Genomic DNA, 24,233 nt, shown 5'->3' on the forward strand with positions numbered 1-24,233 from the left:
TTGTGTCGAATTAGACCCCTTCTCCAAACTTACAGGGGGGAGTATAGTGACATACAGCTAGAGGTAGGACGTCATCTGGCCTTGTTTGTCAATGTCACACTTTCTACCTGTATTCCACTGATGAGGTCTTATTTAATATTTATGATGATAAATCATTAAATGGTAGTTTTAACTTCAAAATTCACTTCACTGCAATACTCATCGTTCTCATTCAAGGGACCTAAGTACTCAGTGCTTTTTCAAATGATCTGAAGTTTTGGGTAAAATGCAAAGCGTTTCACCACGAATTTGTGTCACTTGGAAGAAACTGACATACTTTTCTCCCTCTCCTTTATTGTACAGTGGAACCCCCCATTTAAGACTCCCTCCTTTTTAAGACCTTGTTTTCTCAGACTTTCTGTTCATAACCTCTGTAAAATAACCCCCATTTAAAGACTCCCTCCTTTTTAAGACCTGATTTTCTCAGATTTTTGGAGGTCTTAATTAAAAGGGGGGTTCCACTGTACCTGAATTTCTCTGGGCAGGAGTTAGTCTTGGCCTGGCTGACGTCTTACCCATAACTGTATAAGTCTGCAATAATGTCAGCTAACAACATGGGGGTAGAGAGAAGAAGCTGCCTGTTCGAGCAGGGATCACGTTGACGGATGTTTTTTTTGTATTTGAAGCACTTAAAAAAATGGACACTTTTTAAAATCACAACGCAATACATTGCAAAAATAATGTTCCTATTTTTTTTTAATCAAATTTTAGAGTGAGCAGGGACGAGTGATTGGCGATCAGGGAAAATGGATAAACCAGCATACCTGCGAGGGAGGGGCAGAGGGCGAGGCAGGGGGGCGGTGCCTTCTCAAGGAGACTTCAACAGGCCTGGAAATAATGTCAACTCCCCTGGCTTTCCTGGCAAGCAACGACATTCTAACACTAACAGCGGTGGTGGAAATGTTCGGTCATCTGGAGACAACAACAGTTCGAAGGCAAAAGGTAGAGTCGACAAAGAAAGCTAATACCCCTGTCACACTAGGGCTGTGTCCTCGCGGCGTCCAAGAAAAATGAAGAACGTCAAGTTGCTCGCAGTAGGGTCTCCTACAGCGCCGGAGCAACGCGGTGGCATCTGCATTTGACGTGGTGAGGTCGCCATGAGTGCCATGCAAAGGCGCGCACTTTGAGCATGCACAAAGAAGCGCCGTCCCTCGGCGTTCTGATATGCGCGTAATAGGAACGCCGTAGGGTCGCCATAGCAGCATAGCAAGGTCTCCTACAGCGCCACAAGAGGTCCGTTGGCGCGCAGTACGGACGCAGTGGTAGTCAGCGGCGCTTGCACGGAGATGTCACTGCGCTTCTACCGCATCCGTCAGCGTTTGCAGGAAGTTGCCAGTACGTTGTGAGCCAACCCCATACCGCAGGGTATACTCCCCTGTTGTATACATGCACTGCCGTTTAATCGACACGCCGTGGATGCGCAGTGACAACTCCTAGCACGCCGTGAGAGCGCAGTCAATCGCAGAATTTTCCTGCGATCCCACAGCGCTCTGAGAAATTTACATTGCCGTGCCAACTCCGTGAGGACGCAGCCCTAGTGTGACAGGGGTTTAAGAGTTGAAAGAATGCAGTAAACACTCTTTGCAGTGGTTTAATGGGTGATTTGTTTATTGTTATCATGGTTGTTATTGATTTATTTTTATTTTTATTTTTTTAGGGGGGGGGGGGGGGGACTGCATGGATGCCCTATCTTTTTGCACACACAGAATTTTTTAGAATAATTCAGACAGTTTGAGTATATTTTTAAGGGGGTGTATGTATATATACTATATGAATACCCGGCTTCACCGGGTGGATCGCGAGACAGAGTATGCAGCGTGGCGGTTCGCCGGCTTAGAGCACGTGTTGAAAATTTTCATCGACCAGTTTGTGCCCCGGGGTCCACCTGAATATGCCCACCAAATTTGATGCAGATCCGTCCAGAACTTTGGCAGTGCATCGCGAACAGACAGACACACAGATACACACACAGACAGTAGTCGTACCTACCATCTACTGTAGAGCTTCTGGGTAGACACAGAAACACCGGCAAAGCACCTAACTATTAATGGTTGCAATGAATATTTACGATGGGAGGGGTAGTATTAGTGGCAATATTTTGAAGATGGGAGGGATTTTGTACACGAATTGCAATACTTAGATGTACTACCTGTGCAGAAAAGCGCTGCTTAGATTCGTTTTCGTTGTGTGGCGGAAGTGGAAGAAGTAGAGCCGAAAAAAAAAGTGTTTAGTTTCGTAATTCGTATCGCAAAACGGTTCACCGCGCCGCGTTTAGAGCACGTGTTGAAAATTTGAAAATTTTCATCGACCAGTTTGAATGACTCGCAAGAGAGTACAATGCGGTGGTGGTTGGTAAGCCATGTTTGCTGAAAGAGAAAAGAGCACAGTGTTGAAAGTGATTTGATCTTTTTTAAGACAGACACAGAAACACCGGCAAAGCTCCTGACTATTAATGTTGCAATGAATATTTACGATGGGAGGGGTAGTATTAGTGGCAATATTTTGAAGATGGGAGGGATTTTGTACACGAATTGCAATACTTAGATCTGAACCAACATTGAAAACTCGGCAGGTTTCAAGTAGAAGGGAAGCTACTGCTGCTTCAGCAACCTAACGTCGTTGAATTGCGTAGATTGTTTCCCTTGGCACAGAAGCCGTATCCGCGGTTCACCGCGCCACCGCGCTTAGAGCACGTGTTGAAAATTTTCATCGACCAGATTGTGTCCGGGGTCTACCTGAATATGCCCACCAAATTTGAAGCAGATCCATCGAGAACTTTGGCCGTGCATTGCGAACACACACACACACACACACACACACACACACACACACACACACACACACACACACACACACACACACACACACACACACACACACACACACACACACACACAAGCCGTATATATATATAGATCATAAAGATTATTGTAACTGAACAATTATGGAATAAATTATGCGTTTTCTGTTTTCTTTTTCTGCAGAAAATGGGAATGGCAAAGATGCATTTGCAGAAGCAAGCAGTCGTCATCAAGAAGCAGCAAAGCGGCATCTAAAGGAATTTGAAGATGATGTCGATTCGGATGAAGAAGAAGATGACATTGGAGACAGGGTCCTGGAGAAAGTTTTTAAAATCTATTCTGATAACTATGGTAAGGATCAGGACGAATTGCCTCCTTTGTGTGTGTGGTGTTACTGTCGCCATGTGCATAATTTTAAAGTGCACTGTTACAGTAAGTGCCATGTTGTTTGTGCTGATAATATAAATCACTTGCATGAAAGACTTTAAAAGTGGTGTTAATAATTGTGCTACATATAGCTTTATAGCTGCAGTTAAATGCTATGTCCCTTAGTCTATCTTTCATGACTGTAGTATAACACTGGCATCACTGCCGATTGTTAGGATTACCATTGTATAGTTATCAATATATAAGTCAGTAGTAGGTAAGCATACTTTCTTTCTGCCTTCAGTTGTTGTTGTTGATTTCTAGTTAATAAGTCTACCAAGAAAAGGCTTTGAAATTGTGGTACAGTTTGCAGGAGAGGCAGCAGTTTCAAATCTGTGAAGCTGTTTATATTTATGTAATTCGTTTAATATGTCTCAGCATATGAATCTCCTCCATGTGTGAATAGATAGACAAATGACTGCCACATTGTTAAGTTGTTTGTTTGACCACACTGTGCTGAAAAAAAATCTTTTGATCTTGTCATCATGAGTTGCATTTCAAGTTTTGTGTTGACAGATGAGAGAAACGATGAAGGGAGTGACGTGTCGAGGGCTCAGGAGCACATCTTGCATTCTTTCCGCTCAGGAACCTCTGCCTGCCTCATCTGTATTGACAACATCAAGAAGGAGGACGCTGTAAGTTGGCCTCTTGATATGGCCTGTGATTGCTTTCAAGTCCGGGAAACCCATGCATAGTAGTATGGGCTTCCCTCGATTCAGCAGTTTTGGGGCTGATTGTTCTTTACTTGGAGTTGAATGCTTAAAGCCTGACCTCCTCTACAAAACTTTCTCTACTGTGGTTCCACAGCCTTTATCAGCTAAGCTGTCAACACAAGACCTCGTGCTAGTGGTGGTTTGATTAGCGGAGTCAGTTAGGCGTTTATAGTAGTGCCAAGACTGTTTGTTTATCTAGCGCGCCCATGCTATCGTTGATTTCTGACAGCTCCTGTAGGCTAGCGTGCACCCTGGGACAAGGAGAGTTAAGATGCAGGAGCTGTCAGAAGTCGGCGATAGCATGGGCGCGCTAGATAAACAAACAGTCTTGGCACTACTATAAACGCCTAATTGACTCCGCTGAACAAACCACCGCTAGCACGAGGTCTTGTGTTGACAGCTTAGCTGATAAAGGCTGTGGAACCACAGTAGGGAAAGTTTTGTAGAGGAGGTCGGGCTTTAAGAAACCTTTTAGGCTAGTACTGTTGTAGGCAATCATGACAAACATCTGCGTGTGTGCTAACTTGCGCGATAAGGCCTGTTGAAAAATATTTGAAAAAGAGAGAGAGATATTTGACCATTGCCATGAAAGACACCAAAGGGACCAACCAAAAGTGCCCCTGTATCTTAGGTGTCCACTCATGACAGGTATATTTTGGTGAAGTTTATAAACAAAAAGAATTGTCCTCTCGTGGAAGTTGTCCTCTCATGCCGGGTACCACTGCATGATATGTGTAATAACTGCCATTCTGTTGTGGAAGGATGCTTAGTTGTAACAAACTAACTGCTTTCAGATCTGGACGTGCCAAGGGTGCTGCTGCATGCTCCACCTGCAGTGCATACAGAAGTGGGTGAAGGAGGGGGTGTACCAACAGCAGTACCAGGCGGAGCAGGCCGGGCAGTCTCTGGAGCTAGATCTGCCCTGGTTCTGGTAAGAACTGTGTCTTTAAGGCAGTGGACAGTGGAACCCGCCATTTAGATGCTTAGAAAATCTGGGAAGACCAGGTTTTAACTCATTGTCATAGGTACGGATATATCCGTACCCACTCATATGGCTCTATCTGACTTAATACAGCTTCATCAAGCATCTCCTCCTGAAAAGGTCAATGACCTTGTTTCTTCCCTACAAGACTGCGTTTCTGATGTAAAAGACTGGATGAATGAACACAAACTTAAACTTAACGAAGAAAAAACTGAAGCAGTTCTGTTTGCCTCTTCAACCTCTTCTTCTCGTCACAGTCTTCCATCTGCCATTCAGTTAGGCTCAGCATCTGTCACATTCTCAGGGAAGGCCAGAGATCTTGGGTTCTACCTTGACTCTGACCTCTCTATGAGACATCATGTCACAAAAACATGTCAGGCAGCCTACCTTGAAATTAGGCACATCAGCTCCATCCGCCACTTTCTCACTGAAGAAGCCACAAAAACCCTTGTCACTTCCTGCATATTGTCTCGTTTAGACTATTGTAATGCCCTGTTGATTGGATGTCCTTTGTTAGTTATCCAACCTCTCCAAACTGTTCAAAATGCTGCAGCCCGCATCATCTTTAGGTCAAAGAAAACACAGCATGTCACTCCCCTGCTATACACACTCCGCTGGCTGCCGGTGGAACAGCGTATCAAGTATAAAGTCGCTTGTCTGTGTTTCAAGGTCTTCTCAGGAAGTGCCCCTCAGTACCTTTCTGAACTCCTGTACAAATACACCCCATCACGCACACTCAGATCATCCGCTGACACCAGGCTACTGAAAGTTGAGCGCTTCAACAGGAAGCAGCACGGAGCAAGAAGCTTCTGTTGAGCTGCACCACCACTCTGGAACTCTCTTCCCTTCTCTGTCAGACACTGCACCTCTCTCAGCTCTTTTAAACAACAGTTGAAAACTTTCTTTTTCACAGAATATTACACCAACCTGGCCTAATGTCTTCTTCATTCCATTTCTGCACATACTCCTCTCCCATAAAGTTTTTATGATTGTTGAGAGTGTTAATTGTGTATGTTTGTATATATAGTGTGTATTGCATATATATGATTATTGTGTGAACAGTACATTTGGTGATTTGTGTCTGTATGATTAATTTGTTTTATGTAGGTTGTACTTTAATTGTTCTATTCTGTATATATATGTTCTTTTGTAAAGGGCCTAGAGCCATAGGTTAGGCACTTAAAAATGTCCAGTTATTATTATTATTATTATATCCGTACACAGTCACTTCAGTCGCTTCCTGTAACATCGATCTAACACCTGCATTCCAGCGTGTTGATACACAGTTTCTACAATTCTGAGTGACCTGCTGCAGCACAGCTGGTCTCGGCTGAAAAATCTTGGTCAACATAGGTGGGGTAGAAAGTGTTAAATAGGAGGGGGTCTTAAACCGAGGTAAATTGGATTGGATAGGATTGGATAAGATTTACAGTCCCGTGAGGTTACCCTCATGGAAATTCGGGCTGCTTTCTCCCCGGGGAAAGCGAGCTGCCATACATACGGCGCTACCCATATTATTTTTTTTTTTTCCTGCATGCGTGTATTCATGTTTCCTGAGACTTAATGCCGTGTGAGATGGAATTTTTACAAAGCACAACATTTACAAAGCACAAAACCTGAAGAGGAAAGGAGGAAGTCCTTCCGGGTGGGAATTCTCAAAAATGGTTTCCACTGTATTCTTTCTTTCTTCAACAATGTTTTATTCAGGCAGTTTGATTACATTTTGTCATACAATGCACAGAACATAAGGTTATAATGCTAAGACGGAAAAAGACATGTTCAATACAATAGACAAGCATCTATATCCTTGTACATATCTCTAGAACATGAAGCTTCTTTTACATCATATAGATTGATGAAAGCATGATGAGAAAGGCTACCATACTTCAGAGAGTGAAGATCAACAATACTGTGTATATTACTGGAACATGATGAACCAGCGTGAACTAATCTTAATTAATGTGCAGCCCAAAGTGCCGATATGAATACAAGCAGAGCCAGTGCCCGACTCGCTCCTTCTGTTTCTGCGGCAAAGTTGAGGATCCCAAGTTCGACCCCTGGCTCATTCCTCACTCCTGTGGTCAAACTTGTGGCCGGGCACTGAAACCTCACTGTGGGCATGTCTGTCTGCTCAATTGTCATCCAGGTCAGTTTCTGTACGTTGTGAGAGACTGTGCTTTGTGAGCGTGCCATGTGTTTTGAGGGTCTATGGGGAGGGAGGGGGAGTATGCTGAGATGTTCTTCTTTGGGTGTGAGTTTACAGTAGAGCAGACAGCTGCAGAAAGAAGGGAATACTTGAGGTGTGGATAAACGAAAGTGGATAGCATTTTTGTCCATTTCGTGATTTGGATAAGTTTTTCATGAGAGTTTCTTGCAGCCGCTATAACTAGCGTGATTGGCATGTCATGGTGTGTGGCTGATTTACAGCATTTCTGGTCTGTGTTTGATTGGATGTATGATTATAGTGACATATTTTAGTAAAGTTAAAGGATACTTTGCTGAAGAAAACTAAGTTTTAATGTGTGAGTGATTGTTCAGGCTGTGATGGTGGATTAACAAGGCTGTGTCCACCTTCTGTAAGACATCTCACATGGTGTACTGCTATTAAGAACTTGGATATTGATGTTTGTAGAAACATATTTACTGTTGTGAACAGGGCCGTGCCCACCATGTCCCAAGATGGTTCAATTAGCGTGCTGCTGTGGGCGCAGCGGGAAACAACCTCGACGCTGCAATGCGCGTACTTGGATCTGCGGCAAGGTGTGCGGGAAGCCTTTGTCCTGCGGTCAGCACACCTGTGAGGACAAGTGTCACACTGGTCAGTGCTCCATTTTGGTATAAAAAAATATTCTGGCTATTCTTCGTTAGAAAAAAAAGGATGCATTTTGTTCCAGTGTTTATTTGCAAAGATGGCAGTGATTGCATGCATGAATAAAAAAAGACTTTTATTATGCTTTTACAGTTTTAGAGTTTGAGGCTCATTTTGTTGACTCACTGTTTGTCTTACTCTTAGTAATGAGCTGTGTTAGGCCAGCTAGCCAGCTTCTAAGTAGGTAATTATCATTTTCTTTTCTGTTCATAGAGCTAGAGCAGCAGATGATTTGCTTTTGATTTATAGTACACACGCACGGACACATTGGGTCTAGCTTGCTGTGCATCATCCCAGCTTTGGTTTCTTGTCTATCAGGGGAGTGTCAGCCTTGCCCCAAGACCAGTGTTCAGCGTTGTAGCTGTGGAAAGTCCAAGGAGAGTCGGCCGTGTGCCAGTCCCCTGTGGCACTGCCAACAGGTAACCTTCATGGACCTTGTTCTGTCGTGGTTTTAACGTCAGGGCGTTAAACAACACGCTTGTTCTGTGACCAAGTAGGGCCGTTTGTCTGAATGCCTGAAATCTGCAGTGTGCAGTGTTTGTCTCTGTCTTTGTCTTTACCTGAATGTTATGGCTCTAAAGACAAACCCAAATTTACTGAAGCAAGCATGCATACAGCTCAGTTGTCCATTTTGTGTGTGTCTTCTCTCTGGCCTGTAATTAGAACTTAACACTGGTAATCTTGTAGCTCACTTTTGAAGGTCCTGTGATGATTTTGGTAGTGTAATCGCATGCTCTTCATTTTCCAATATCTTCAGTGGCCATGTGCCCTGTATGTCTGAAACTGTCAAAACCATGGGCAGTTAAAGCTATGTTTGTGTTGGTATTTCATGATGATGTAACAAGAACAACAACACAAATGTTTAAAAACAGTTCAAAGTTAATGAAAGATGCCCATGTTGGAAGTACGCCAAGTCTGTGGTTCCAGCTTTGTAAATTTCCCAGGTAACTTAAGGCTCACCCCCTGTGTCGCCTTTCAGGCGTGCGGCAAGAGACTGGCGTGCGGCAACCATGTGTGTGAGGAGGTGTGTCACAGTGGCAAGTGTGGCCCCTGCCCCCGGGCTGGTGAAAGGAGGTGTCCCTGTGGCAAGACAGGCAAGTGCTGGCATTATACACAGTTGATACGGAGATAATATGCACTGTCGGCTTTGTGCTGGTTGTTTCAGCTGCATTCCATTTTTTCTTCTTCTTCTTTTTCTCTAAACGGAATCAGTGTGTGTCCATGTACAGGTTCTGTCTTATGGTTACTTAATGCTCTTTCTACGTATGCTACTCTTTCTTTGTTCGCCTCTTGACTTTCCAATACATCTGACATACTTTTTCACACCTGTTGCAGCTTTCGAGTTACCGTGTACAGAGGACATACCTACCTGTGGGGACACCTGTGGCAAGTTACTGTTGTGTGGATTACATACCTGTACCCAGCGATGTCACCAGGGACCTTGTGGACAGGTGACCTTTTGTTTTACTGCTTTGTTTTGCTGGTACAGTCGAACCTTTCTATAACGACCAACCAAAGGATCAATGAATAGGTGTTATATACAGGTGGTCAGTATTGTAAGGTGAATTCATGTTGGACAAAAATGGTCGGAAATCCTTCTGAGTGGTTGTTGTGAGCAGGTGGTTGTTATTGAGAAAAATAGCCTGAACAGGTTCGACTGGGTTGTTGCTAGTGGTATCACAGATCTCTATCAAACAAACCATAAACTGACTTTTTCACATTTATTTTAGGTTGGGCTGACTCGCAAACTGTCTTTGCCTGCATAGTCAATTTGCTAGAGACAGTAGATGAGCAGGGTTTGCATATGATAGACAAGTAATCAAAACTGTACATGAACAACACAAAAACCTGAGGAGAGACATGATAAACACTTAAGATGGTCTTGCTTTCATTTTGTTGTTTGTTTGTCTGATTGTCTTGTGTGTAATGGTTTGCATTCCGCGTGTGTTAGAGGGAATTAAACTTCATGCATTGTAAAGGCTTAATTGAAAATGGGCTGAAAGCCTGTCCTTAATTGGGCTAAGTTGACTACGTGAAATATACTTTGCGAAGCTCGCTGCACAAAGCTTTTGCATAGAGTTTTTGGTAAATAGACTTCATGCAGTCTTCGCGAAGTCGACTTTGAGCTCAATTAAAGACAGGCTTAACCAGAAGTCTTGGTTTGGCGCACAAAAGTAGACACAGTCAAGATCAGAAAACAAGGATTAATTCTTGCTGATACACTCAATTGTAGTTCAATCAAGTTTGCGTTTTAATGAAACAGATCCTGTGATTGGTCAGAATGCCCCAACTCATTAAAAATTACCGGTCATTAATTGTCGATAACCACTCGCTAAAAAAGCCATTGATACAGCCTCAACTAGTCTCGGTTAGCTTTAAGGGTCATTTTACAAGTAGGAAATATGAAGGCCAACGAAATACCGAGACCATAAGGTATGCAAAGTGATGACGTCGAATACGTGACGTAAGTTGATGCATGAATTCTTCCGGACTACGACAGTCAATTCCAAAGATCGCTTTTGTGATGAAAAGAATTTGTTTTAGTTTGCTGTCCAGAAACCCGTCAAAAAAGAAGGGAAAATGTGTGTGAAACAAAACAAAACAGGAGCAGAGTGATACGATAGGAATACAGAGACATATTTCTTGGGACTTGACCCTTGCAGGTAGGTGGACTGAAAGTAGTGTGTGAACAGAACAGAACCAATTCTGTCTGTTTACAACCGCATGAAAGCAGGAAAGAGATCGTCGTCAGATTGAATTACAATAACATTAACATGCTTCCATTTGAAACTTCTCAGTCTTCATCGTGGATTGACGCCCTCCCAAAGTCTAATTGAAGCCCGACGGAGCGAAATTAGCTTTTGTCGGGCGTCAATCCCCGATGAAGACCTCGAAGTTTCAAATGGAAGCATGTTAATGTGTAATTGGTGCACACATTTGGGTAGCTATTGTTCTGCATTTGTAGTAAAGACCACCATGGCCAGTGATGAAGAAAAAGTCATGTTTGTGTGCAGTGCTTACAGCTGCAGCCGAAGCGCTGTCGCTGCGGCCAGTCCCAGAAAGAGGTGCTGTGCAGCAAGGAATACCTGTGTGACAAGCGCTGCACTAACATGCGAGACTGCCGCAAGCACCCGTGTAAGAGAAAGGTAAGCAAGGGTATTTTTGAAAGTTAATGCTTTATTTGCAATGCGCTTTGCTTACTGCTATAAAACAAATGCTTTAATTGTCGTACGCTTAGCTAACTGCCGTAGTTTGTGTTGTATAGTTACTAGCCAAAATGTTTAGAGGAACTATCAGCTTGAGAAGTACGAAGTAATGACTGGTGAAGGAGGAAGTGGAAAAATTACAGAAAAGTAGACCCTGAAGCTTGTTTTTCCCCAATTTTAGCCTCATGTTATGCAGTGATATTTGAGATAGAAATTTGTTGTTGTTGCAGTGTTGTGACGGCAACTGCCCACCGTGCGAACAGAACTGCGGCAAAACCCTGGGATGTCGTAATCACAAGTGTCCCAGTCGTTGTCACAGAGGTTAGTTTCTTTGACTGAATGAGAAAAACAGTTCTGGGCTCCCCACAGAAGCTCCATCTAAAGGGTCCCGGGACCCCAAACTTTTATAGGAGGTCCTTGGACCCCCCTTGTTAGAAGTTTAGAGGGTCCCAAGACCAGGAGGTCCAAATTCCTTCGGAATTATATCGCCAGGAAGATTTTGGAAGTTCTTTGAGCTTTCCACTCAAAAATATTTGGTCCATTCTGCATGGGAATGTCGCAGTTTCTTGCAGTGAATAAATCATTCATCTTTAATCTTAGAAGTTCTGTAACATGCAACACGTTTTCTTTTAAAAAAACAGACAAAGTTTGCACTAGTGAGTCACTTCCCTTAAACAGTTTCCCACAATACTCCATAATATATTTTAGTTCCATCGTCTTGTGGAAAAGGTCAAAAGGCACATGTATTACAGCGCGTTGACTGAATTAATGGTTAAAGGTAGCTTGTTAGATGATATCCTTGTGTTGTAATATATTGTTACTGTTTGTGATATATGTAGGTGTCTGCTACCCTTGTAATGAGACTAAGGACATCACCTGCTTCTGCAAGGCAAGCAAAATCACCGTGCCGTGTGGGAAGGAGAAGAGCACAAAACCACCCCGTTGCAATCTGCCCTGCAAGTAAGTCAACATCAGCAGTAACATTTTAATTTTTTACACCCCCGGTATAGGGGTGTGTATAGGATTCGGTCGATGTGTTTGTTTGTGTGTTTGTGTGCGCATATAGATCTCAAGAATGAACGGACCGATCGTCACCAAACTTGGTGAACAGGTTCTATACATTCCTCAGACGGTCCTTACAAAAATTGGGACCAGTCAAACACACGGTTAGGGAGTTATTGGTGGATTAAGATTCTACAAGGACTTATAGAGGGACATATTAATGTCAAAGGGAAATAACCTTCTCAGTTGGTGGCAGTGAGAATGGTAAGGACGGGGGTGTTTTTCCTAACTCGGAGGAATTTCTTGTTGAAATATTTTTTTATGATTGTTTTATATATATTTTTTTCAATTATGTTTTTTTTGGGGGGGGGGGGGTCCTAACACCTGTTCCTTGTCCCGGTGTGCTTTCACACCGCCCTGTCCCCGCATCCAATGCTCCATCCACATCTGAATTTCGTTCCGCTGCCAGACTTACCTGATGAGCAATAACTTTATGGTTGTACCTGAGATGAAAGGACACCCTTTGGACCAGCCAAAAGTGTCCTCGCATTGCCGGTGGCCTGTCCTGACAGGTATAGGTAATAGACAAAGGAACGACAAAATCTGCGAAGACTGGAAAATAAAAATTGTACGGTTTTAGGAAATGTATGGCATGTACAAATTATATGTAGCATTTGGTCCTCTGGGGTTGTCAAACATTGTGTTTGTTTACAACTGCAGGTGTTGCCTATGTATGGCAGAAGTTTTTGATTAGTTCTTTAAAAAAAGTTATTGATCTTGGAAAGCAAACAGCCTGTAGCAAAGAATAACATCTTGTATTGTAACTGTACAGAATCCCGCCAAACTGTCACCACCCCAAGAGGCAGAAGCATCGCTGTCATTTTGGTGAGTGCCCCCCGTGCACTCAGGTGTGCGACCTCTCTCTGCCCTCCTGCCAGCACTCCTGCCCTGCCCGTTGCCATGACGCCATCAAGGTCAAGGTTGAGGACAAGGTCAGCTATGTTCTTTTGTCTGGTTTTCCTGGTGTATAGTGTTACCTTGGTGGGTTTTTTCTGTCACAAGTTTCTAACAAATTTAAGCTGTGTAGGGATGTGAATATCATTTGTGGTAAAAAGAGTGAGTTCATGTGGTACTGGGGGATGGAAGAAGGGGTGTGTGTGTGTTGGGGGGGGGGGGGGGTGTTGCATTGGCTAGCACTAGTAGATGAGTGACAGCAACTGAAAATGATGGTTTAGTTCTTATGAATTTGACTTTGAACTTAAATTTTCTTGTTACTACATGAACAGTGTTTTCATATATTTGTTAGACAATTTTAGAAATGTCTCAATAGAAATGTTTAAATTGCCATGGGATATTATTTGAAATAGCAAAGAATTAATTCAGCAAGAAACAATTGTTTTGGTGAGCAGAGCAAGAAGGAAGGGCCGTGGGCGATCGCCCCAGTGTACACAGAGACTGTGAAGAGACCATGTCCTCCGTGCCAAGTGCCAGTACCGGTGGAATGTATGGGCAAGCACGAGGTAGGTTTTCACCTGTTAGCATTGGTTACTTTGATCTATAAAGCTTACAATGTCTACATCATTAGATCATCAGCGGCTTCCTCACAGTATGGCATTGCAGCAGGAGGAATGTTCATGTCAGGCAAAATTCTGTTTTTGTGTGTTTTATTTTACTTCATTAAAACATGAATGAACTTACAGCAGACCATGCAGGGATGGTTGGCACGGGATGTGAAGACTCATTAAAACATGGATAAAGTGATGGCTGACCTTAATTGAGCCTGAAGTTGACTTTGCGAAGATTCCGTGAAATCTTTTTACCCAAAATGTTGTGCCAAAGCTTCATGCAGCGAGCAGACTTCACCAAATTAATATTAGTCTTTATAGCAGAACATTCAGGTTTGGCTGGCACAGTCTGTGAAGAAATGGGCAGGTAAAATGACCAAACAGGGGCAGAGCACTGGTGCTGTTTGCCGTATTTTACAGGTGGGTCAGTTCCCCTGTTCGGAGGTTCGGCCCTACTCGTGTGGACGCAAGTGTGGACGAGAGCTGGAGTGCGGAAACCACACCTGTCGGCTGGACTGTCATGTGGTACACGGAGCACCTGATGGCCATCAGGTCGGGATTATTTTTGATGGCAATTTCAATTATTGTGCTTCTAACTGTCAATATAACACTTACCTCGACAGTACTATTCTTGCACATTATCTATTATAGGCCGAAAAAATTGGACAAAACGCTGCGTGGGTACAATTATCTCCCATAACCATGCGCCACCGTGGATCCCAAGCACTGTCTGAGTGCTTCCCCCTTACAGGATGTAGGTGGCGCGTCCTCTTTCTTTTTTCGCGCGTGACAGTAGGCTGTGTTTCTGCTGCGCTCCCGGATTATTTTGGATTCTAGAGTCTTCTTTTCTGTGTGGATTACCACCTGTTGGATTTTTGTGTGTTATTCCACTTCTGGCTTGAGGCTTCGTTGTTTTTCTTCCAACTTGTGCCTCCGTTGTTGTGTGGCGGACTCGGCGTGCCTACCGTCCTACTTCGTGGTGACCGGTCGTCTGCTTCTCGTTTCGCCTCATTCACTTGAGTATTGACCTAATTTTCTTTGAATTTTGTTAATTCTCGATTTTTTAAGGGTACGTACAGGGCGAGGTAGGATGTCTCGTCTTGTTTTGGGCTCTGGTTCTACGGAACCAGAGTCTGCCGGGGGCAACCCTTCTCCGGGCGCACAGCGTCATGTTTTGCGCACGGACAGGGGGACCTTTCGGCGCTCCGACTCTCCCTCCCCAAACGCTTTGCGTTTGCGGCGAGGGAGGGCGGAGAAAGCCTGTTTGAGCAAGCTCAATGCGAGCTTGCTCAAACAGGCTGGGCTTGAAACTGGGACTTCGGGCGGGGCTGCGCCGTCGAAGGTTCGGGGAAGGTCGAGGGGAAAGAAAAAGCGTCTTTCTCCTTCTCCTTCCGTGGAACACGCTTCCCCCCCTTCGACGCCGTTGTCCGGCCCTCAGTCTCAGGCTTCAGCTCCTCCCGGTTTCAAGCCTGGGGGGAAGGTTTCCTTCTCCTCCCTGGCTCGAATCCGGGGGCGGGTCGATTCCCAACCCTCTTTGGGGGTTGGTGAATCTGATCTAGGGGCTACGGGAGAGACTCAGGTTTCGACTTCTTTCTTTTCCGGTGCCTCTCCTGTGCCCTCCTCGGTTTCCACCGCTGTGGAAGCCAGGAGGGACACGGGTCCTCCTCTGAACTCCCTCGCTGGGTCGTCTACTGCTGTTTCGACAGTAGTCTCGGACTCATGGGGGGGGAGATCGGAGGAGATGACGGGGTCTATGAATTCCCTCCCCGCTGGGGTTGGGATGCGAATTGACCCCGTTCAGGGCGGTCCTGTGGGGGCAGGGGTTTCAGGCATCGTGCCTACGACCACTGCTACTACGGTTCCCTCTGACGTCCGTGTGACTGGTGGCTGTCCCTCTATGAAACGCTCCGGCCGACTAGTTACTGGACGTGGAGGTGTTCGACAGAACGTGGTACTTCTGTCGAATGGTCAGGGCGACGGGAACATTGTTTCTGTTGCTCAGACCGACACCTCCGACCGGACCGTCTTGACCCCACGCCATTCCTTAGCGTCTGGTGTTCGGGTGACGGATGGTCCGGACCAAGGGTCCGGAACGGTCCAGGCTTACGGGTCGGGATCGAACCGGACCCACGGGTCCCGACTGGACTTGACCTCCGGGTTTGGTCCGGACGGGACCCATGGTACGGGACCGTACCGGACCTTAGGGTCCGGTGCGGGACAGTACCTCTGGCCCTTGCCGGACCCCCGGACCTACGGGTCCGGATGGTACGGTACGGGACCAGTGGTCCGGTCGGGACCGGACCACCCGACCACCTCTGTTGGTCCGGGTGGTCTGGCACCGAACCGGAACACACCGGACCACCGGACCTACGGGTCCGGATGGTACGGTACGGGACCAGTGGTCCGGTCGGGACCGGACCACCCGACCACCTCTGTTGGTCCGGGTGGTCTGGCACCGAACCGGAACACACCGGACCACCGGACCTACGGGTCCGGATGGTACGGTGTTTCCACGTCCGGACCGAACCACCCGAACACTTTTGTGGGTACGGATGGTTCTGTGCCGAACGGGACCTCCGGATGGTACGGGACCGGACCGGACCACCGGACCGGACCGGACCACCGGAACACCGGACCACTCGACCGGACCGGACCGGACCACCGGAACACCGGACCACCCGACCGGACCGGATCGGCACCCCCGACCGGACCGGACCATTTCTTTTCTGATCAGACCCGATGGGTCCCTGTTCAGTCTATAAATGGCGGGGGTTCGTTGGCTGGACTGACCCAACAGTCGCAGGGTTTTTGTTGTTCTCTCCCTTCGGCTGCTGGAGACGTTTCGTCTTTGGGGCAGGGGTCTTCGCGGCCTCTTGCTTCAGTGGGCGTTTCGTCACAGTCTACTTCATCACTTTCGGCTCCTCCCCCTCAAGCTTCCTACACTCCTGCTGTTGAGGAGTTGTCGGGAAGTGAAGAGGAGAGTGAGTCAGAGGACGATGGGGAGGAGGATCAGGGTCGCCCTGAGGTTAACACTGATCCTCTACCCTTGCCGGTTTCTGATGGAACTTCCGAAGCTATGCTTCGTACTTTCCAACAGTACATGACAGACATCACGCGGCGTCTTGACGCCACGGATGCCTCTCTTAAGCGTCTGTCGTCTAGTGTTCCCAACCCTTCGGTTGACACACAGGACGTGGAGTCTGAGGACGAGAGGCAGGAGGCTCTCCCTCGCACAGCTAGAAGGACGTTTGAACAGTTTCAGGACGTCCTTCCCTCCGACGCCCTCTCGTCCTTGGAGTCCGCTTCGGCCCGGGCGCGGGAGGCACACGCCGCGTCTGCCGGCGGCTCGTTTTATGAACGATCCGGCCGCCAGCAATTCGCGTTCCACCCTAGTCTTAGTGCCACGGTGGAAGCGGCAGCACATCGCCTGAGGAGTACAGATTCACGTGCGAACGCGACCTATGTTCCTCGGGAGGACGCGGATTCAGTGCCGTGCTTTCCTTCGGGAGGCGCACCTCCACTGTTTCCTCGTGTCCAATCTGTTTCGTCCCTCCCTTTTCCCTTTGACTCTCGAACTCTCCCTTTCCAGACTTCGAGTGTTCAGGGTGGGGCTGACGGTGATGTGTTCGTTGGGGAGGTGCCTTCGGTCAAGAAGGTGGAACTGAGCTCTGCTTCGTTCCACAATCTTGAGGCCACCGTTTCTTCCATTGTCGAGGCCCAATCACAGGCCTTGACATGGATGAGCACGCTGTCCACACTGTTGGACCCTCCCGATCGGGCAGAGTCCGATTCCACTCGGGTCCTTGACACGGTTCGAGTGGATCGGGCTTTGCATGCCGTGCGATCGTGCGTGACGACTGCGGCAGAATTGGCCATTGGAACACGGGTCCACTTGTTGGCCCTGTTCCGTGATCATTTTCTGGCTACTTCTTTAGTGCCTCCGGATATGAGGAAGAGTCTGAGGAACACGTTTCCTCAGCCTTCTTCCCTTTTTCATCCGGGCACTGTCCGTTCTGTGGTGGAGTCCACACGCCAGAGGAACACTGATTCTCTGATGGTTGGCCTCGCTGCTTCGGCGACGTCGGCGGGGAGTAAGAGAAGTGCTACAGTCACCTCCAGCTCCCAGCCTCAGAAGAAGAAGAAGAAGAAGCCAGTTTCACTGCCTCCTTCTTCCTCCTCTCAGGCGCCTGTCGCGTTCCCCCCTGCGGCCCCGGCTTCTCGTGCTCCCAAGCGCAAGAAGAAGGGTGCTCAGACAGGTAAGGGTAAGCAGCACCACCAGGGGGGTGGTCGCAAGCCTGCGCCTGCCCGCCAGCAGAATTTTCAGTGAGTCCCGGCCCTACGTTGACGCCCCCTCAAGTTGCCCCTCTTTCGTCCGTCGGTTCCCTTTTTCGGGCCCGCGACATGTGGGGCAGACTGGTCTCCAACCAGTTTATCTTGAGGGTGGTGGGGTCGGGGTTTTCTCTACCGCTGTCGTCACAACCTCCATTGTCCGCTCTACCTTTGACGTTCCCCCCTCCTCGAGACCCTGCCAGATGGCAGGCTCTTCAAGACGAGGTGAACTCGTTGGTCGAGAAGAAGGCTGTCTACCCCCTTTCTCAGCCTTCTCCGGGGTTCTACTCCCGCCTGTTCACCGTCCCCAAAAAGGACGGCAGGTTCAGGCCGGTGTTGGACCTCTCCACCTTGAACTTGTACCTTCGCAGGTGCAAGTTCAAGATGGAAACCCCTTCGTCGGTCCGGTTGGCCATCCGGCCAAACGATTGGGCCACGTCTGTGGACCTCCAGGATGCTTACTTCCACATCCTGGTGGCCCCGGGGTACCGACATCTGCTCCGGTTTGTTTGGGAGGGCACAGTGTTCGAGTTTCGGGCCCTCCCATTCGGCCTGTCCTTGGCCCCGCTGATTTTTACAAAGGTGGTCAAGGAGCTGGCGGCGTTGGTCAGAGCTCAGGGTGTGCGTCTGCGTCAATATTTGGACGATTGGCTCACCCTGGCCCAGTCTCGCGATCAATGCCTCCAACACACCCGGCAGGTCCTGGAACGGACCCATGCTTTGGGGTTCCAGATACAGTGGCACAAGTCAGACCTCGTGCCAGCCCAGCAGTTTTGCTACTTGGGGATGGCGTTCGACACAGTGCTTTACACTGTGTCTCCCTCCCCGGACAGAATCCTCTCCCTGAGGCGAAAGATCCTCTCCATTCAGGCTTGCCGCGCTGTTCCTCACAGGCGGCTGGCGGAACTGTTGGGTTCCATGGAGTCTGTCGCTCTGCTGCTGCCCCTTGCAAGGCTACACAAACGTCCCCTGCAACGGGCAGTAGCAGATCGGACTTCCAGGCCTCTCGATTACACCGAGTTGGTCCAGATCGGGCCTTGGTTTCACGAGGCTGTAGTCCAATGGCTGGACCCGATCTGGCTCAACTCTGCGGTGCCTATCCAACCGAGACGGCCGTCTCTCTTCCTGTACACCGACGCTTCTACGCGGGGTTGGGGGGCCCACCTGGACCTGCACGAGGCCCAGGGGGTCTGGACCCAGGAGGAGTCCCTCCTACACATCAACTTTCTAGAGTTGGAGGCGGTTCGTCGGGCTCTGCTGGAGTTTCGCCTCCTGATTCGGGATCAGGATGTGTTGGTCCACGGGGACAACACCACATGCCTAGCTTACCTTCGCCACCAAGGGGGCACCAATTCTCGGTCCCTCTCCCTGTTAGCGGAGGAGATTCTGCTCTGGTGCCAGACCAATCAGGTCCGGATGTCAGTCCAATTCGTTCCGGGGAAACTGAACGCCCTGGCCGACATTCTCAGTCGGGGCGATCAGGTTCTCCCCACAGAATGGACCATCGCTCACAACGTTCTACGGCGTCTGTGGGCAAGGTGGGACCGTCCTCTGATCGATCTGTTCGCAACTCGATTCAGCGCTCGGCTTCCCAGGTACGTCAGCCCCTTTCGAGACACGAATGCGTTCCACGTGGACGCATTCACTCTCTCGTGGAGGCTCCTCGATGCTTACGCCTATCCCCCGACATCTCTGATTCCGAGGGTACTGGCAAAGTATCTGCAGGAACGGCCAAGACTGATTTTGGTCGCGCCTTACTGGCCAACAGCTCCGTGGTTTCCAGATCTTCGCGGTCTCACCCACGTAGACCCTCTACCTCTGAATCTGGACGGGGGAAGTCTGCTCCAGCCTCGATCAGGCCTCCCTCATCCACGTCCAGAGAGTCTGTGCTTGACCGCATGGCTCTTGTGCGCTCCAAACTGCTTGCACTAGGATTGCACAAGAGTTCAGTAGAGTTTTCCTTGAACGCTAAGAGGCGATCAACTAATCAGCTCTATGACTTACGCTGGAGAGCTTGGGCCTCCTTCGCCTTGTCCAAGGGGATAAAGCCGCTTTATCCCTCAACACAGGACTTGGCCAACTTCCTGGTGGAAGTGTATCAAAAGAAGAGTCTTTCTTCTAAGACTCTTCTTGGATACAAATCTGCCATCACTTCCACGATTGCGGCTGCTACTGGTCGCAGACCTGAACACTTGATCAGTTCCTCCCTCATTGCTAATGTCCTTTCGGGTATTAGCAATGCAGCGGTGTCTAAACCTCGGGTTTCATTTCCCAAGTGGGATGTCTTCCTGGTTCTCAAACTCCTGCGTAGCAAGGAGTTTGAACCCCTGGCAGGCATTAGTATCAAGTTCCTGACTTTTAAGACTGTGTTCCTCATCGCTTTAGCCACTTGCCGTAGACTCAGTGGTATTCAAGCTTTGAGTGGCCTGGAATTTGACATTGAGTTCACCACACATCAGGTGACGTTGGCTTTCCTACCAGACTTTCGAGCCAAGAATCAGAATGCCTCGGAGTTGTCCAAACCAGTAGTCATTCAAGCCTTGGCTCCCACTCTTGAACATGATGACCCTGATCGCTTCCTCTGCCCAGTACGTGCCCTTAGAGTGTACCTGGATAGAACACGTAGCTTTCGGTCTTCTAAGCGGTCACTGTTTGTCTCGCTTAATCCGAAGTACCAATCGGATATTTCTAGACAAACTTTAGCTCGTTGGCTGACCTTGCTTATCAAACAGGCTTATGTTCATGCTCAAGTGGATGTGGTCCCTGACATCAGGGCACACGAGATTCGGGCTATCGGCTCCTCGTTGGCGCACGTGCGGGGTGCCTCGCTCCAAAGCATAATGGCGGTCGCGTTCTGGAAGACTCCAGCCACGTTTATTAACCACTATATGCGAGACTTTTCCAGTCTCAGGCTTGACCAGTCGTATGGCATTGCCAAAGCAGTGGTTGCCAGCATGGTCACGTCAGTCTAAGGTATTTTTCTTGGGTATATTTTCTTTTACAGTAGTACTGTTCGAAAATTGCCTGGGTATCTTAATCCTTGGATTTAAGTGATTTTGATTAAGGAGTTTAATACTCTACATATCACCCTCACACCACTCTGGTATTCTGTGCAAGAATAGTACTGTCGAGGTAAGTGTTATATTGACTGTAAGGCTTCTTTTTAAGCCTACTGTCTATATGATACTTACCGAGACAGTACTATTAGAGTTTCCCTCCCGCCTCCCCTCTTGATATGTTATGGGCTTTTTGAGGGTCTGCAGCTCATAAAGAAAGAGGACGCGCCACCTACATCCTGTAAGGGGGAAGCACTCAGACAGTGCTTGGGATCCACGGTGGCGCATGGTTATGGGAGATAATTGTACCCACGCAGCGTTTTGTCCAATTTTTTCGGCCTATAATAGATAATGTGCAAGAATAGTACTGTCTCGGTAAGTATCATATAGACAGTAGGCTTAAAAAGAAGCCTTACAGTGAGGCTTTTACAAGTACAGTGGAACCCCCCTTTTAAGACCCCTCTCCTGCGACCTGGTGGCCCTAAAGAAGACGGCGGCATTTGTGCGTGCTTCAGGAGTGAATGTCTATAAGGAGCGAACAAGAAGAAAGAAAAAAGACCCCTCCCCTCCCCTCCCCCCATTTTAAGACTCCCTTTCTTTTAAGACCTTGTTTTCTGAGATTTTATTGTCCATATCCTCACCCCCCGCGGGTTAGGGGGAAGAATTTACCCGATGCTCCCCAGCATGTCGTAAGAGGCGACTAACGGATTCTGTTTCTTCTTTTACCCTTGTTAAGTGTTTCTTGTATAGAATATAGTCAATGTTTGTAAAGATTTTAGTCAAGCAGTATGTAAGAAATGTTAAGTCCTTTGTACTGGAAACTTGCATTCTCCCAGTAAGATAATATATTGTACTACGTTGCAAGCCCCTGGAGCAATTTTTTGATTAGTGCTTTTGTGAACAAGAAACAATTAACAAGTGGCTCTATCCCATCTCCCCCCCTTTCCCCGTCGCGATATAACCTTCGTAGTTGAAAACGACGTAAAACACCAAATAAAGAAAGAAAGTCCATATCCTCTGTAAACTTACCTCCATTTTGATTAAGACTCCCTCCTTTTTAAGACCTGATCTCAGATTTTTGGAAGTCTTAAAAGGGGGGTTCCACTGTAAGAGAGTTGTTGAATGTGAAGCAACAACAGTTTCAAAAGCATTGAATTCAGAAACAGAGGTAAATTTACCGGAAATCTGAAAAGTCAAGGTCTTTAATTATAAAAGATATCAATAGAATGGCCCAAGAACAGATGTCTATTGGTGTAGTTTGTCATTATGAAGTGGAATTCTTAATCGCGATGACCATGTGTGTGTTAACATTTCCCCAGAATTGACTGTGTTTCTTTGTGTATGTTATTAACACTCCCCCAGAATTGACCGTGTTTCTCTGTGTGTTTTTCCGCTTTCCTAGGCAGGCGAGAACTGCCAGCAGTGCGAGTCAGCGTGCGACAAGCCCCGCCCCAAAGGTTGTAGCCACAGCTGTCTGCAGGCCTGCCACCCAGGCCCCTGCCCCCCGTGCACAGCAATGGTTCGCATGAGGTGTCACTGCAAGGCTGTCCTCAAACACATCGCCTGCCATGAGTGGCTGGCCGCTTCCACTGATCGCCAGAACTCGCTCAAGTCTTGCGGTGGCCCTTGCCCGAAAATGGTAAGTGCTTGTTGCTATGTCGACAGAGAGAGAGAGAGAGAGAGAGAAAGAGAGAGACAGAGAAAGAGAGAGAAATTCACACAATGTTAGAAACCATACAAAATGGCGTCCTTCCAAAGTCCTTGTCAATTTTCTGTATGTTCCCAATGTTTAACAATTTCAGTGGGCCGACAGTTTTTAATGCATAAAGTGTTTCTACGAATTGTGGCTGTTTTTTGCCTGTTAGTCCCTTCCTTGGTATACTTTTATGATTCCTCTTGTTTGTGGCCAAAGATTTCTTAAAGTTGCCATCCTTCATCAAAGATGCTCAAGCTTGCGTGGTGCTTTATTCTTTTGGAAATGAGCTTAGTTTGACAATGACATTGTTTAAAGCAAGTGCTGCCTCGCACGTTGTTTTCAGATGGAGTGCGACCACCAGTGTCCAGACATGTGTCACAACGGCCCGTGCCCGGCGCCAGACACCTGCGACAGGAAGGCCTACCTGCGCTGCCCCTGCAAGCGCCGCAAGAGAGAGGTGCGCTGCCGAGACAAGCGGGGCGGGGAGAAGCTGGAATGCGATGACGTCTGCACCAAGGCACAGGCGCAGAAAAAACAGGTAAGGCCGTCAACACTTATATTTTTGACAGAATGTCTGCACAGCACACACACACACACAGCAATACAGCACACCGTCTTGTACCTCCTTCTGCCCTGCCAAAGTCGGGGTATCCTTTTTAATCCACCGAACAATTAATATCCACAGCCATGTGTGTCTCCTGCCTCCGAACACACACGCTACAGAGCTCGACTCGATGTGCGCAGTTTCATATAAAAATTATTTTCCAAATTTCCCCACTGTGTTTTATAAAATAATCATATTATGAAAGCACATACATTCTTATCTTAGTTGTTATGTATTCATTGTTAGTAAACATCGGCATTATTCATGTTTTACTTTAAACGCAATCATTGTTATTTATAGATCACAGGCACCTGATGTAAGTAGGTCACACACGTGTAAATGTTGTGCCCAGTCCTTGTTTTTGTTTCTGTTATTATTTTAGTTAGCAGGTCTAGTTGAGCACGTATTAAGTATCATGTACCCACTACTAGTCATTGTGCATTTTAGTTAATGGACTGATGATGTCATTTGTATGGAGTCGACGCACGTGCGAGGATATGTATGTGTGGGAGGGGGGGGGGGGGGGGGGGGCGCGGGAGATGGAAGCTTGCTGTATGTTATGTAATGTATATATTGTGTGTGATACGTGGAAATGTGATACTATTTATTTGCATGTATGATACAGGTACAAATGTGATAATTGTAGGCTTATACTAGTGATTACTGTGTGTGATACATGAAATGTGATATGAATGCTGTTTTTATATGTTATACTCTTACTTTCTCCCAAGCGCAAGACAAATTCTTCTATGAAAATTGAAGCCAATAAAATTTGAGTTGAGTTGAGTTGATACTCCAGATATTGCCCCGTGGAAGTGATGACATATACTGAGGGAAGAGTGAACATTTTGAGATTCATTCCTTTTCTTTTCCCCTCCTTCTCTCTCAGTAAAAACCAACCGGGCTTTGACGCCTGTGCAGTGTGACACTTTCCATCCCGCAGTC

The 24,233-nt window shown here is 47.2% G+C and overlaps 1 protein-coding gene across 3 annotated transcripts in view; it reads left to right on the forward strand.

Annotated features, from left to right (window-relative positions):
- The window catches only part of LOC138968707 (NF-X1-type zinc finger protein NFXL1-like), a 30,145-nt gene that overhangs the window by 1,345 nt on the left and 4,567 nt on the right, over positions 1-24,233 (forward strand). For all 3 annotated transcript variants that reach the window (XM_070341320.1, XM_070341318.1, XM_070341319.1), the window contains exons 2-18: positions 751-981; positions 3,024-3,191; positions 3,783-3,901; positions 4,774-4,910; positions 6,929-7,107; positions 7,618-7,779; positions 8,149-8,249; positions 8,810-8,924; positions 9,166-9,281; positions 10,845-10,976; positions 11,267-11,357; positions 11,876-11,996; positions 12,871-13,030; positions 13,448-13,558; positions 14,024-14,155; positions 22,391-22,627; positions 23,028-23,222. In XM_070341320.1, the coding sequence (XP_070197421.1) occupies positions 786-981; positions 3,024-3,191; positions 3,783-3,901; positions 4,774-4,910; positions 6,929-7,107; positions 7,618-7,779; positions 8,149-8,249; positions 8,810-8,924; positions 9,166-9,281; positions 10,845-10,976; positions 11,267-11,357; positions 11,876-11,996; positions 12,871-13,030; positions 13,448-13,558; positions 14,024-14,155; positions 22,391-22,627; positions 23,028-23,222 (2,472 nt within the window). In that variant the 5' untranslated portion in view covers positions 751-785. The remainder of the gene's footprint in view (positions 1-750; positions 982-3,023; positions 3,192-3,782; positions 3,902-4,773; positions 4,911-6,928; positions 7,108-7,617; positions 7,780-8,148; positions 8,250-8,809; positions 8,925-9,165; positions 9,282-10,844; positions 10,977-11,266; positions 11,358-11,875; positions 11,997-12,870; positions 13,031-13,447; positions 13,559-14,023; positions 14,156-22,390; positions 22,628-23,027; positions 23,223-24,233) is intronic.

This window comes from Littorina saxatilis, linkage group LG6, assembly GCF_037325665.1.
Source record: "Littorina saxatilis isolate snail1 linkage group LG6, US_GU_Lsax_2.0, whole genome shotgun sequence".
NCBI classification, from domain to species: domain Eukaryota; kingdom Metazoa; phylum Mollusca; class Gastropoda; order Littorinimorpha; family Littorinidae; genus Littorina; species Littorina saxatilis.